This window comes from Aquarana catesbeiana, linkage group LG10 (assembly GCF_042186555.1).
Source record: "Aquarana catesbeiana isolate 2022-GZ linkage group LG10, ASM4218655v1, whole genome shotgun sequence".
NCBI lineage: Eukaryota > Metazoa > Chordata > Amphibia > Anura > Ranidae > Aquarana > Aquarana catesbeiana.
In genome coordinates this window covers 245,532,904-245,547,741 of record NC_133333.1, presented here as the reverse complement: position 1 = coordinate 245,547,741, position 14,838 = coordinate 245,532,904, and the positions used below count along the sequence as shown (strand labels likewise).

Below are 14,838 nucleotides of genomic sequence, written 5' to 3'. Positions count from 1 at the left end.
ATCTAAAGATCTAAAGTATCAATGTTTTCTTGTTTGGAAATTTAATATATTATTCTGGGACCTCATGTGTCGATGTGCTGTAGTACTGAGAACCCTTTAAGTATCAATATTGTGCTGTGCCATTGTGCCAACACTTAGTTCTAGTGTATGACCCCAATCCCGACGCGTTTCGACCTTAGAATTAGCGGTCTTCTTCTAGGGACCCCTACTTCTAAGGTTGAAACACGTTGGGGTTGGGGAGCATAGTATGATTACATAAATGTTTATATCATGCTATGTCTTTCTGTATGTACTCACAGCTGTATTTTCATGTACATGTTTTAGCTTTATGTCCAGAGCTCGTTTTTTAACACATTAATGTTCTTTTTGTATTTTTACTTAATAAATATTTATAATTTTCTAAGGAAGAGAGCATAATTTTCTTTAACTAATGTTTTGCTGGCAATAAAACCCCAAGGGGAAACCTTTCCATTTCATGTATATTTAGGGTGGGCAGCACCCTGAATATACATGATCTCACTAATAGCAATGCCGTTCCTTTTCTAACATTAATAAAGTATTACTTTAGCAAGTAGCCATTTTCATGGCATCTAGATTTAGTAAGTAGAACATTTCTATAGACAATTATAGCTTCTGGTATAGTGTGATTATAAATTTGATGATTATGTTGTAGAAATACTGTTACAGTAATGAATGTTCTACACAGGTTTGGTGTGGATCTTATCGCCCAGAGTACGCCCGACACTCCATAAAGACAGATGTGCACAGTCCCTTTAAATACAGGTAAGAAACATACACCCCTGTGGCTCAACCCTCAGCTAAAAGAACCCGGTCACTCCCGGGAGCTAACCTATGGGCATCCAGGAGGATAATATTCTTATATCGGGTAATTACACCGATGGGGGTGAGAAACTTCCAATCACTTAAAGAAGAGTTTGAATCCCCCCCCCCCCCCCCCCCACATACACACACATGTTATTTAGCTATATACAGATGAGACATGCTCTTTGAACCCAATTCGCTGATGGCTTCCCAAATCCACAAACAATACCTCTGATAGATGTAATTATAGGAGTAGAACCAGCTAAACTGATTTCCACCTTATACAATATGGTGAGAACACATTTGGTTGCACGAAATATAGATACAGCCAAAAATAGGTGGGAGGAGGACATAGGCCCTTTGGAAGAATCAAACTGGGACGAGATATTAGAAAATACTAAGAAGGTATCTCCCAGGCTCTCAGAGCGTTTGACCCAACTGTACATAATACATAAATCTTACCTCACGATGACAAGAATAGCTAAATTTTGCCCGAGTTTGAACCCAAAGTGTCCAAGATGTGCAGGCCACTCATGCTTCTTTTTTCACCTAATATGGGCATGCCCAGATATTCAGAATTACTGGGCACAAATCATAAAATTTTTGCATGATCACATGGGATCGCCCATACAGTTGGATCCCAAACCCTGTGTATTGGGGCTGCTCCCAGACGTCAACATTGATACGTTTCTAGCCACCTTCCTGTACGAAACCCTCTTCAGTGCAAGGAAGCTAGTGGCCAAATACTGGATGAGGGACATCCCCCCCTAATATCCAGGCCTGGATTAGGGAAGTAAACTTAACCTTACCGTATAAGAAGGTAATATACCAACACAGGGGGTGCCCTACCAAGTACAACAAGATTTGGGAAAGGTGGCTCGACATCCCAGACACATATATTGAGTAGGTATGCACGACCTAACGTATACCAGGGGGAGACTGTCAACCCAAGATACATAAGTATCGATACACCATAATGTATGCTGATAGACATTTATGAGAGTCCATGTGGCAGGGCAAGGAAACACAACATGCAATTATAATAATCAAATAGATGTCAAGATAGACTATACATTACGGTGCATGATGTGGACAATCTACCTGTTTGTAATTGTTATGTATCCCCTTTGTTGTATTGCATGATGTGTACCACACCTGTATGTTTACTTACGAATAAACACGTTCTGTTTATAAAAAAAAAAAAAAATACAGGTAAGAAAAAAAACACTGGGAAATTATTTTTTATTCCTACATCTTCAGCCCATGCTTCGCAAAGTGAATGAGATACAATTACCTGTAGAGTCACTGAACATGAAACGTCACCCCTTCTCCCATCAGTCCTGGTACTGGAAGAATTCAGTTGAGGTTTATCCTTCTTCCACATATAAAAAGGGATCAGGTCCCACTTACACATACTGCAGATATTTCATCAAACAATCCTTGCAGTGCAAGAAACTTAAGGCCCGTACACACGATACAAAAATTAGAAGTAAAATTTCGTCTGAGAAACGTTCTGCTGATTTTCGGATCGTTAGTACGGTGCTTTCGACAGATGATTCCGATTTTTCATCTGACAAATGCTGGATGTGCGGACTATAACATTTCTGTCGCACGTGAACTCAACGTTCCGATTTTCATGTAATTAGTACAGTTTTCATCCGAAAAACAATCGTAACAGCAAGACTACGCATGCTCAGAAACGAAAGAATACATACAAAACTATTCAACACATGACGTCACTTCTGAAGTTGTGCGGCTGCCCAGAACTACTTCTTATCTACTTCTGAAGTTGTATTCTGTCAGACGAGAATTTTCGGATGGCGAGTAACCTCTTCACTTTCGACGTGAGACTAGCATGCAACAAAAAACGGACGGACGGTCTTCCGAAAATCTGATCGTGTGTACGAGGCTTTAGAGTCTCATCCTTCTGGCACTCCAGGTTTTCTACATTTCAGTAAGTCACCAAAGATCTCCAAGCAGTTTATTTGCACCTATGATAAATAGAGCAGCCTTCATCTACTGCCGTCCGTCTACTTCCCGGCCAAAGTAAAGTCTACTCTTTAAACGACTCTAAGGTCCAGCACCACCTTCTGTCCAACTATCTAAGGAAGTTACAAGCCGCTAAATTCTGTAAGCAATGCTCAAATTAGAAGTATCGACTAAAATAATAAGACCATCTATGGCTGTCCATTTAGAAAGTATAATTGCCTTTTTGAGGCAGCAGTTCATTTGTTAGGTTACTTATGCCCATTATGCTTTTACTTTGCAGGGGGGAAAAAGAGGAAGTAAAACCCATCAGGGTTTACTTCCTCTTTAAGGTATGGCAAGGTGATTGTGGGCTGATGCCTTCTACCATTGTTGGCTTCTAAAGAACTAGTCATGGTCATTCTGGCTTCCTAAATGACTCTGTTGTTTGCAAGTGCACTATCCATGATCTGGATGCATTTAGAGAGTATTTAACCCGAGGATGTCCAAAGCCATCCCAATCCACACAGGATGTGAGTTCCACGAAGAAGAAAAAAAAAAAGGAATGTTTTTTTTTTTTGCATGGGCATCAACACTTTAGAGGCTGTACACTGGTCCTGTGGGCACAAGTAGGTGGGGCTACTACCACATGTACAGTCATGGCCGAAATTGTTGGCACCCCAGAAATTTTTCCAGAAAATCAAGTATTTCTCACAGAAAAGTATTGCAGTAACACATGTTTTGCTATACACATGTTTATTCCCTTTGTGTGTATTGGAACAAAACAAAAAAAGGGAGGAAAAGAAGCAAATTGGACATGATGTCACACAAAACTCCAAAAATGGGCTGGTCAAAATTCTTGGCACCCTTAACTTAATATTTGGTTGCACACCCTTTGGAAAAAATAACTGAAATCAGTCGCTTCCTTTAACCATCAATAAGCTTCTTACACCTCTCACCCGGAATTTTGGACCACTCGTCCTTTGCAAACTGCTCCAGGTCTCTCTTATTGGAAGGGCGCCTTTTCCCAACAGCAAAATCCAGCAGGAGTTACAGAGTATAAAAGAGAAGAGAGGCGCCTCTAAGTGTAGCAATATGGTTACATTTAATGAAGGTACAACATTTAACAACTCACATGATTGATGATTAAATGAGGCACATCTAAGAATGCAGACATCTGGGGTAAAACTGTCCACATAGACCATCCTCCGCACCGCAGGCTCTCACCGCTGTCAGTGTGTAATCATGACCGGGAATTAGCATTTCTGTGTTATAAATGTACACAATCTTCCCTAAACAAACTTGCAGATTCTGACTTAGAACTGAAAGTTTTCACGACATGTACTTTTTTGTCTTTCAGAGTAATGGGATCCTTACAAAACTTTGAAGCCTTCTCCGAAGAGTTCAACTGTAAAAAAGGCACAAAGATGCACCCAGTGGAGAGATGTCGGGTTTGGTAGACGAAGTCTATCCTGTTGATCCTCAAGAAAAAAAAAACCAACCAGTCTGAGAATGTCTGGCGTACAAATATTGAACAGTTATAGCCAATAAGGTGCCTGGCTTTTCCCAGTGTTCAGGTCAGAGCCATGGTGTGGGGGTAGCAAAAAATGACAAGGTAGAGTGACTACTGTATTGTTTGAGGGTTTCCGCTGACCAAATGTTACTATTGCTAACAGCTCAGCAAGCCCTAGGGAGTAAAGATGTGATGGAAAAAGACTGTTTTAATGGCATGACTGTTATCATTAAAAAATTTAAAGTGTATGTCTGGGCAAATAAAATAAAAAAAAACATAGGCAGTACATGTCTGCAATACATTCACAGTTCACCATATTTTCTATCTTTAAAACATTGCAAGGAGATCAAAATACCCATTGATTTGCCAAAAAATTAAGTAAGCTTCTAACTTCCTGTAGTGGGCTGACAACGCTGCTCTGACATTCCATTGAGTGTTGTCAGCACTGGCTGAGCTCCCCCTGCTGGACTACAGAAAACTTCCTTCTTATGCTATGAAGATAAGTTTGGGTTATCAGTGCAGCAAAAGCAATGGGGTTGATTTACTAAAAGTAAATTGACTGTGCACTTTGCAGGTGCAGTTGCACTCTGTAAGGGCATTTGCTTCAGTAAATGCGGTAAAACTTCACTTTTGCAAAGAATACCCAATCACATGCAAGGGAAATAGAAAAAAAAACAGCACATGATTGGATGTTTAAAGTCAGCAGAGCTGCCCCTCGTTCACTAAGCTCTGGAGCAATGCCCTTGCAGAGCGCAATCGCATTTGCAAAGTGCACAGTCTTTTTGCACTTAGTAAATCAACTCCTTTGTGTTGTCAGGCCTCTACAGGAAGTTAGGCGCTCACTGGCTCTCTGGCAGAATAACACTTATTTTTATGTACTTGCAATTGCAATTTTAAAAAGACAAAACATAGCAAAATATGTACTTGCAATTGCAATTTTAAAAAGACAAAATATGGCAAAATATGTATGTATATGTAAGTATTAAAGAGATGTACTGAATATATATATATATATATATATATATATATATATATATATATATATATATATATATATATATATATATATATATATATATATATATATATATAATTTTTTTTTTTTTTTGCCCAGACATACACTTTAAAAAATATATAAAATTTACTGCTGTCAGGTTTTCAAATACTAGTTTTAAAGAGATGTATTTTTTCCTCAAGTTGACTCTGCTTTTGATATTATGTTGTATGTCTGTGTTGCTCTCACCCGTCTGGTGTGATTTTCATTGTCTATAAAGATCAGTATGTTAAAAAAAGAAAATAGAAAAAGTTATTTTTTTTTCAGGGAAATATAGAGGAGATATGATTTCTTTAAAAAAACAAAAAAAAACACGTTCTTTACTTATGCACTTCTTTTTGATGAAAATAAGAATCTCCCAAGTGTAGAAATCGTGTCACAACTAATATGCAGGGGTATCAAATGTGTTTATTAAATTCAACCCACTAGTGGCCTGTATATGGCTTTGAGAACTATCTATATAAAATGTACATTTTTTTCATTTTTTTTTTTTCATGGACAGCTCTGGTTGTGTTAAATTGTATCTCCAATCAAGGCAGAAAGATATAAACAAAAATCATTATGCTATTTTTGTAAAAATTAAAATATTAAACATTTTATCTTTTAATTTAGGTACAGTGATATTTTTTATTGTATGTTAAAATTCTATCATAAATCCAAGAATAATTTTGCCTATTTTTTTTTCTTTCACTGTACTCACGTGCAAACTAAATTCATAGAATTATTATAAATTAATCACACATATTTTAGATTTCTGAGCTACAACTTTTTCTATCCTAAAATTCTGCTGTTCAGAATTAGAACGTGGGTTTATGTAAATAACATTTTTTTTTTTACTAACCAGTACTCCAAGCTGCTGCTTTAGGCTCTGTATAGAATTATTTAGGATTTAAAACGAATGACTCTGAATTTAAAATGAAAAATTCATTAAGACGTTCTGAAACATTTAAAATAGAACACCGTGCAATTTAAGAAAAAAAAATCCTTATGCGGAATTTTACTTTCTCAATCATTGACAATTTTTAATCCTTTATCATGGTCTGTATTCTGCAAAAAAAAAAAAAAAAAACTGGTTGATCCTGCTGCTCTCTATCTCCACCTTCTGTCCATGGCTCCAATTCAGCTAGGGATTTTGCAGCTGTGGTGGCAGCTCTGCACATGCTCAGTTTTCAGTGAGTTTCTATGCTGAGCATTTCCTCCCTATCACATCTGAGCAGCCCATATGACTATAGAGTCACACATGTGGGCGTATACACAGTGGTTTTTGACAGCCCACTCCCTCCCTCCTCCTCCATGCCCACTAACCAGCTACAAACAATGGGGGCGGGATGTTATATGTAGATTAATGGTGGCTTCACCTCCCTCTTATTCTAAGACACAGGCTGGAGGGGAGTGACACAGCCTGCGACTGGCAGAAATCCGCCCACATTGTGTTATTTCCACAAAATTATAAAGATTTGATTTTAAAGATATATGTTTGATGATTTAAAACAGTTTGTTGATATTATTTATTTATTTTTACGCTATATTCCAAAGGCTGTTTATTTTTTATTGTGAACATGTGACCAGCAGCAGAGGTCAAGAAGCTCCTCCTGCTTATGTTTCCCTGCAGACAGGCTGGGAGAGAGCTGGGTCATGTGACAGCTGGATATCCATTAGGAAAAACTTACTTTGATTTTTTATTTTTATTAAAATAATTACAGCACCATCATCCACATACAGAAAGAGAAGGGAAAATGTAAAATGAAACAGCGTGTGTTTAGTATCACTTTAATAAATGCAGCAAGGGCCTGCATTCCAGCCAAATGGAGGAACAGTAACTTACTCAGTGGATTATGTCAGATGATGAGACCATAAGGATGGAGGATCTCAACTTCTCCCTCAAGCACCACGAGGTCAAATTTAGAAAGATATGGTTCTATTGGCAACAATTCTCTTAAAAATACAAGGGTGCCATAGCAAATCATGTCTATGAAAGTGGGACAAATAATATATCCTGATCCACCTGATCAACGTTCCTTCTTTTTCTCTTCTTCTGCTGCCCATCACTAGCTTCATCCACCTGCACTTCCCCTTCTACACCACGCTCGTCCTCTCCCAACCTCCATTTCCCTCCTTTAAATCCCCCCCCTCCCTTACTCCTCCCCTATGTGCGCACATGCTAAAATTTAACATGGGGGGGGGGGCAGTGTTGTGTCCCAGTACACAATGAGCTGTATAACGACACTCCTAGTTATGCCCCCACATGAGGGCCTACACGGCAGATAGATGACCTCTGTTGGGTTGTTTGTCTATAGCCCACCGTTGAAGGCTTCAAGGCTATTCAGCCCAAAACAATGAAAACAGTACCGCCCGAATGCCCCGCAAACCTGTGCCAGTCGGATTAGCATGTGAAAAGACTGGTTCAAGACAGAATCAGCTTGTCAGGCTCCAGTAGACGTCAACAAAATGGTGGCCGCCTGCACACAGACACCAACTCCTTGTTGCATAAATGGGAATGAGATGGGTAAAAGATGGGTTCAGCTCCTGTTCCCTACCTGTAGAGAACTCCTTAGAGACATTTCATCCTTTTCAGGGCCTAATCGTAGAGATGACCCCACATGAGGGCCTACACGGCGGATAGATGACCTCTGTTGGGTTGTTTGTCCATAGCCCACGGTTGAGGGCTTTGGTCTATTCAGGTTATATTCCGCATCTGCCCTGTCCATGTAATGAAAGAATGTTCTGACAAAAATAGGATTTTTATAACAGCTTACCTGTGAAATCCATTTCTTGGAGTACATCATGGGACACAAAGCAGCATAGTAATTACTATGTGGGTTATAGGCCACCTTCAGGTGATGGACACTGGCACACTCTAAACTGGAAGTTGCCTCCATATATAACCCCTCCTGTACCGAGAGTACCTCAGTTTTTGTAGCAAAAAAAAAGAGGGGAGGGACCTCTGTGTCCTGCGATGTACTCCAAGAAAAAGATTTTACAGGTAAGTTCCTATTATCTTTATCGTACATCACGGCACAAAGCAATGGCATTTGAGGGGAGGGAGATACAAATAAATCAGGGCGCCATCAGACTTGAGGACCTATACTGCTGCCTGCAGCACACTGCGCTTAAAGGCAATATCCTCATGCTTTTTTACATCCACCTGATAGAATCTAGTGAATGTATGGGCTGAAGACCAAGTTGGGGCCTTGCAAATTTGAGCCATGGAGGCCTGGTGATGCACTGCCCATGAAGCACTAACTGCTCTGGTGGAGTGCGCTTTGATTTGAAAGGGAGGAGTTTTCCTCTTTAAACCCTAAGCCTGAATAATAATTTTTCGAATCCATCTATACATAGTAGATGTTGACGCTGTCTGTACTTTCCTAGGACCTTCTGGCAGCACCAATAGAACATCAGTCTTCCGAAAATGAGCAGTCGCCTTTAAACAGACTTTGACTGCTCTCACTACATCAAGGCAATGTAGTGACTTCTCTTCCATAGAACAGGGTTCTGGAAAAAATGAAGGTAGAACAATATCTTGGTTCAGATGAAAACCTGATACCACTTTAGGCAGAAAACTTGGATGAGGACGTAACACGACCTTGTCTTTGTGAATAGTTTAATATAGCTCTTTACAAGAAAGAGCGGCCAACTCTGATACCCTTCTTGCAGAGGATATAGCGACCAGAAAACTGACTTAACCTTGTCAAAAAGATCAAGGGAATATGCCGAATTGGCTCAAAAGGCTGTTTTTGTAACACTGATAAGCCTAAATTCAAGTCCCAAGGGTTCAAGGGTGACCTAACTGGCGGATTAAGCTGCGTCACCTTAGACATTGGCGAAAAAATGTAGGTGCTCCCGGTATGGGAGGGGTTATATAGGGAGGCAACTAGGGTGTACCAGTGTCCATCACCTGAAGGTGGCCTATAACCCACATAGTAATTACTATGCTGCTCTGTGTCCCGTGATGTACAATAAAGAAAGTTATATACAAGAATCTGTTCAGGTATATACTTTAAATATAGAATTTTAAAAAATACTCAAACTACTGGCAGGGTCATTGGGTATTCATTAGATCTGGATAATCAAAAAAATAAAAACTCTTTCCAAATTCTTTCCAACACATCTGGAAAATAAAATCTCTAGAATGTTGGTCGAGTCTCCCTTGGAGCCTCCACCATGATTTGCCAGTCTTTAAAAAGAATCTATTTGAAGCTTCTAAAAGCACAGCTTAAAGTGATATTAAAGGCAGATCCTCTTCTTGTGTCCCCAGTCGATGCTCCTGACCCCTCCCTCCTGCCAAGTGCCCCCATAGCAAACAGCTTCTTATGGGGGGCACCCTAGCAGGCTCGCTCCTGAGCCGCTACTCTGTGTGTCCATTTACACATGTGCAGCTCGGCCCATCTGCTGTCTCAGGGATTTAGGAGGAAGAGAGCCAGGAGAGCTGCTGCTCTTGTGCGCATGGCTGAATTGAGATGGGGCTCAGGTAAGTATTAGGAGGTGCTGGGGGGGGGGAGGTGCTGCACACAGAAGGTTTTTCGTTCTCGAGATGCTACTCTGTGTGTCCATTCACACGTGGAGCATAGCTTGGCCCACCCCCTCTCTCTCCTTATTGGCTCACTGGCTGTGATTGGCAGTATCGTGAACCAATGGCTCCCATTACTGTCCCAGCCAACGAGGAGAAAGAGACCCAGGAGTGCCGCTGGACTCCTGCAAATCACTGGATCGAGATGGGGCTCAGGTAAGTATTAGGAGGTGCTGGGGGAGCTGCTGCACACAGAAGGTTTTTTACCCTTATGCATAGAAACCTTTAGCCTTTACAACCACTTTAAGAGCTGCCCAAAAAAGGCCCAACTCACCTATTTTCCAAGTTATCTAGGAAACATAACCATTGTCTATTTTGGATCCTTCAAAGGGTCTTCACTCATGTGGACATGCCTGGAATAGGGTTGCCACCTCATCCCTTTAAACCCGAACACATATGAATTACACAGGTTCTGAGACTAATTTAGTGCAGATAAGGCACCAAGTCAGTTTAATTGCCACCTTAATCAGCTACAGAACCTGTGTAATCAATATGTGTCCCGGTTTAAAGGCAACTCTAGCCTGGAACCACATAAGTTAGCAACATGGAAGACTTCATAAAAAAAAAAAATCTCCATACAGTATGGCCGCTTTTAATCCAAAGGTCCATTCCATTTAGAACCGTAGAAGACCACCAGCCAAAACAAATAACAAAGTCCCCTGTCTTTAATAAATAATCAGTGGATGAAATGAACCTTGTGTATAACCTGTGTATGTCCAACAAATTGGGTGGAGCAAAGACTACTGCTTAGTGCTTACCCACAGTGTGCAATCATAAATCTGAATATTTTTATACCAAAACAAATAAATAAATTCAGGACATTTTAACACATCAAATAGTTGCTGGAATGTGATTTGTTTTAGAAAAAATAAATAAATAAATAAATAAATATATATATATATATAAATATACAAAAAAGCTATCTAATTTTGTTTAAAAAAAATCTCTATATAGATATAACTATATACAATCTTGTGTATAAGTGTTGTCTCAGGCTATCTGTAGAATAAAAAAAGAAAAGTTTATTAAATTGTAATGTATGTTATTTTTCCAAATAATGATATGTTATGTTTTGATGGCATACTGTGTCTTTATTGCGTGTTGATGATTACTTTTGATTAAAATGATAAGATTATGGTGCACTTTGTCTGCATTTTTTTTTTTTACCAGTTTACTGGAACAAGGAATCTTTATGGGTTGATTTACTAAAACTGGAGAGTGCAAAATCTGGTTGATGAACATGACCATTAAGATGAATGAGTTCTTCCCAATTAATACCCATCAGGTTGTGTGCCTAGTATATGTATCCCATAGTACATTTTCTGCCAGTAGATCTCCTCAGTCTGATGGCCAGCATTACCCAACCCACTTCCTCTGAGCCCAGGCCATCCTGGACCTATCCCCAGCCTGTGATTGGAGGTACAGCTCAGTGATGAGCTCATCTGTCTGTGGCTATGCTATGTCCTCCTATCAGCATGCTTCTTGCCAGAACATGAATTACTAAGCACCTTGTACTGGTTTTTACTTTCACATTCCAGTCCTGCTGTGAGGGGACTGCAACTGGCTCATACCAGGTTGAGGTCAGGTACTTACACTGCTTGTATTTAAAACAATACATTTATTGATGTATTAATAAATACAGAGCTGCTTTATATTATGTCTTTTACATCTGCCTAGAGCAGTGGTCTCCAAACTGGGGCCTGACATCCAGACCAGTGGTGGCCTGTCCATAGCAGCCCTTTGCTTGCCTTTATCTGGCCCTTGGAACACTTTTCCTTGCATTGACACCAATAATGGGGCATGATTCCTATTAATGACATCAACAACTATTACTCCCACTGACACCAACGATGGAGCACTATTCCTCCCACTGAAACCAATGATGGGGCACTATTCCTCCCACTGACACAAATGAAGGGGCTTTTCCTCTTACTGTCACAAATGATGGTGCACTATTACTCCCACTGACACCAACGATGGGGCACTATTCCTCCTCCTAATGTCAAAGATGCAATATTTATTCCCACTGACTCCAGGACAATTTCTATTTATAATGGCCACAGTTCGGCCCCCTAAAGCCTGAAGGACAGTAAACTGGTCCTTTGTTTAGAGAGTTGACATCAACATCAATTTAATGGTGCCTGTGTAGTTCCAGGGCCAACACCATAGGGCAAAGCCATAAGTAGGACCCAGTTGTCTTTTTAGCTGTCTGTAAGGGTAAAGTTTGGAACAACACTGAAGGGGTTGCATTCTTCCTACTAATCACCAATGTAATTTGTATTTTTCTCATTGACCCCTAACTAATTGATGATAGTAAGGATGATAGTTCCCCAAGACCTAAAATTATTTAAGGGCTTCCTCTGGTGTAGAACGGTTTAGGAGGGCTGGTCTAGTGTTTATTTTAAAGCCGCTTTCCAACCAAACAGTTAAACATAACCCCCCTGCTCGGGTCACCCGCACCTCCCCACGGGTCGGTCGGTCTTCCGGCTGCAACACTTACCCCAGCTTCCCCTGTGTGTCCTCTCCTTGCATCTCCTCCCTCCTCCTCCCGGTGACCAGCGTAGCTTCTCCTCAGGCTTCCCTCCGGGCGACAGATGGCGGCTGACTAGCTTCCCCAGTGTCTCCTCTCTTCGTGCCTCCTCCCTCCTCCCGGAAGCCAGTGTAGCTTCTCCTTTTGGCCAATGGGTCTTAGGACCCGCTTCCTGATTGGCCAGGAGGAGAATTAGTGTGACAATAGTGAATATTCATTTGTTATTGTCACACAACTAGGTGGGCTTCAGGCGCAGTGCTCTGCTTCCTGAGCCCACCCTATTGTGAAGCCTATCTCTTGCCTATCCTAGCTCTAATCATGGAATCCATGCATCCAGTGCCCTGTGTGTAGATCAAGGGGCCGGACACCTGGATAGGGGCCCGTGCGCCCCCCTATGAACAGCCCGCCACTGGTCTGGAGTTTAGCTTTGAAAGAGTAAGCCTACGCAAGTCATATATATATTGTTGTGCTTTTGTGATTTTAGTATTTCTGTTTCAGTCCCAAGGGTTGCTTTACAGGCCATTGCTACTAATGACATCACCAGCTCTCACCCTAATATCTGAGATGAGGACAAGTAGGTGGACTTTATGTCTGTCCCTGATTAGCATCACCTTCTATTATGCCATTCTCCTTGCCAGTGTGGTTTTCTGTCCCAGTTGTGTCATCAACCTGCACGTCAACCATTCCATTCCACTCCAACTCCACCAATAGGAGCCAATGCAAAGACCACACATCTTTGGTCTTGCCCCTTCACAATAGGCCACTGCCACACGCTGGTAACAAAACCTCTAGTTCCCCGTTCTGTTGCTCTCAGTATTTCATAGTTGTCTCGATCCATCTTTTGACTTTCTCCTCTGATGTTAGATCCTCACCATCTTAGTTAGACTTCCCACTGGCTTTCAATATGTTTATGTCTAAACTTGTCCTTGATGCAACATTAGTGGATCCTTAGTACAAAAGTTAGCCACTGCCCTCACCTATAACTGGCTTTTTCAGCAAGAAGCATTGGAGGGCAAGATATGTAAAAAAAAAAAAAAAGCCAAGGAATTTTCCTTGGCCTTTTTTTGGCATATCTTGCCCTCCAATTCTCCTTGCTGCAAAGGCCAGCTATAGGTGGGGGCAGTGGCTAACTTTTTGTACTGTTGATATACTGGTCAGGCAAAGCACTGACACCTTTGCAGTCGTAGTGCTTTGTGCTGGGTGTTCAGTGTGCCCCTGTTTGAGGAAGGTGGGCTCCCTCCAGCCCATCTGCCATCTATCTATCTATCAAGATGCATGTGCTTCCACTGTGGAGCCTCTTAAAAGTTAGAGGTAGGACTAACAGGGTGCCTTGACGGGACTCTGTAGCTTGCGCATGTATTTGTCATGTGTGCAGACTAAACCCCTGTTTTTAAAGCATACTGTTAGGTCAATTTGGTTGGTCGCAGGCTGAACGGTAAGTAGAGCTTGGAAGTTTCCTTGGATTTTTCCTTGGCCTTTTTTTGACATTAGTGGTTCCTTACCGCCCTGACAAGCAATCTCATACTGATCCTGACAGACTTGTTGTAATGCCAAGTAGCAAACATTTCAAATTCAACAAAAAAAAATGCTTCGCCATTCCCAATTTTACATTTTTACAAAGTATACATTATGTTAATCTCTCTTCTTTTACTTAAAGGTTATAACGTATTACAATGTAGAGAAAACATATAAAAAGCCCACGGAACCAACAGCAGCAATATATAAACGAATATATGAACAGTAAAATAAAATTGTTTCATAGTATGGACAATAAGATGACATAATATAATGTCGTAATAAACATAAGATACCATGAGATGACACAATGAATCATGATGTAACACATTGTACAATTGAGGAATAGAAAAATTAGGAAGGATGGTGATGATTTTTATTTATACAAAAAATTTGGTATAAGTTCATAGAAAATAAAAAAGGGGGAAGGGGGAGTTGGGAAGGGGAGGGGTAGGGATAAAGAAAGAGGAGGGAGTGGGAGGGAAAATAGCACCCCTGATCAAACTAGGAAGAAAAATTGGTGAATAATATACACTATATGGTCAAAATAATTCATCCCAATGGGTTGAGGTCAGGTGCATGCCAGTCAAGTTCATCCACCCCAAATTGGCTCATCCATGTCTTTATGGACCTTGCTTTGTGTCCAGATCATTTGGTGGAGGAGGGATTATGGTGTGGGGGTTGTTTTTCAGAAGTTGGGATTGGCCCCTTAGTTCCAGTGAAGGGAATGCTTAAGGTGTCAGCATACCAAGACATTTTGGACAATTTCATGCTCCCAACTTTGTGGGAACAGTTTGGGGATGGCCCCTTCCTGTTCCAACATGACTGCACACCAGTACACAAAGCAACAAAATGCTCTTCTGGAAGAATGG

General features: G+C 40.8%; 1 protein-coding gene across 2 annotated transcripts in view; it reads left to right on the top strand.

Annotated features, from left to right (window-relative positions):
- Positions 1–4,613, top strand: part of MMEL1 (membrane metalloendopeptidase like 1) — a 307,801-nt gene extending 303,188 nt beyond the window's left edge. For both annotated transcript variants that reach the window (XM_073603585.1, XM_073603583.1), the window contains exons 22-23: positions 707–783; positions 4,148–4,613. In XM_073603585.1, coding sequence (XP_073459686.1) covers positions 707–783; positions 4,148–4,247 — 177 coding nt within the window. In that variant the 3' untranslated portion in view covers positions 4,248–4,613. The remainder of the gene's footprint in view (positions 1–706; positions 784–4,147) is intronic.
- Positions 4,614–14,838: the final 10,225 nt, after the last annotated feature.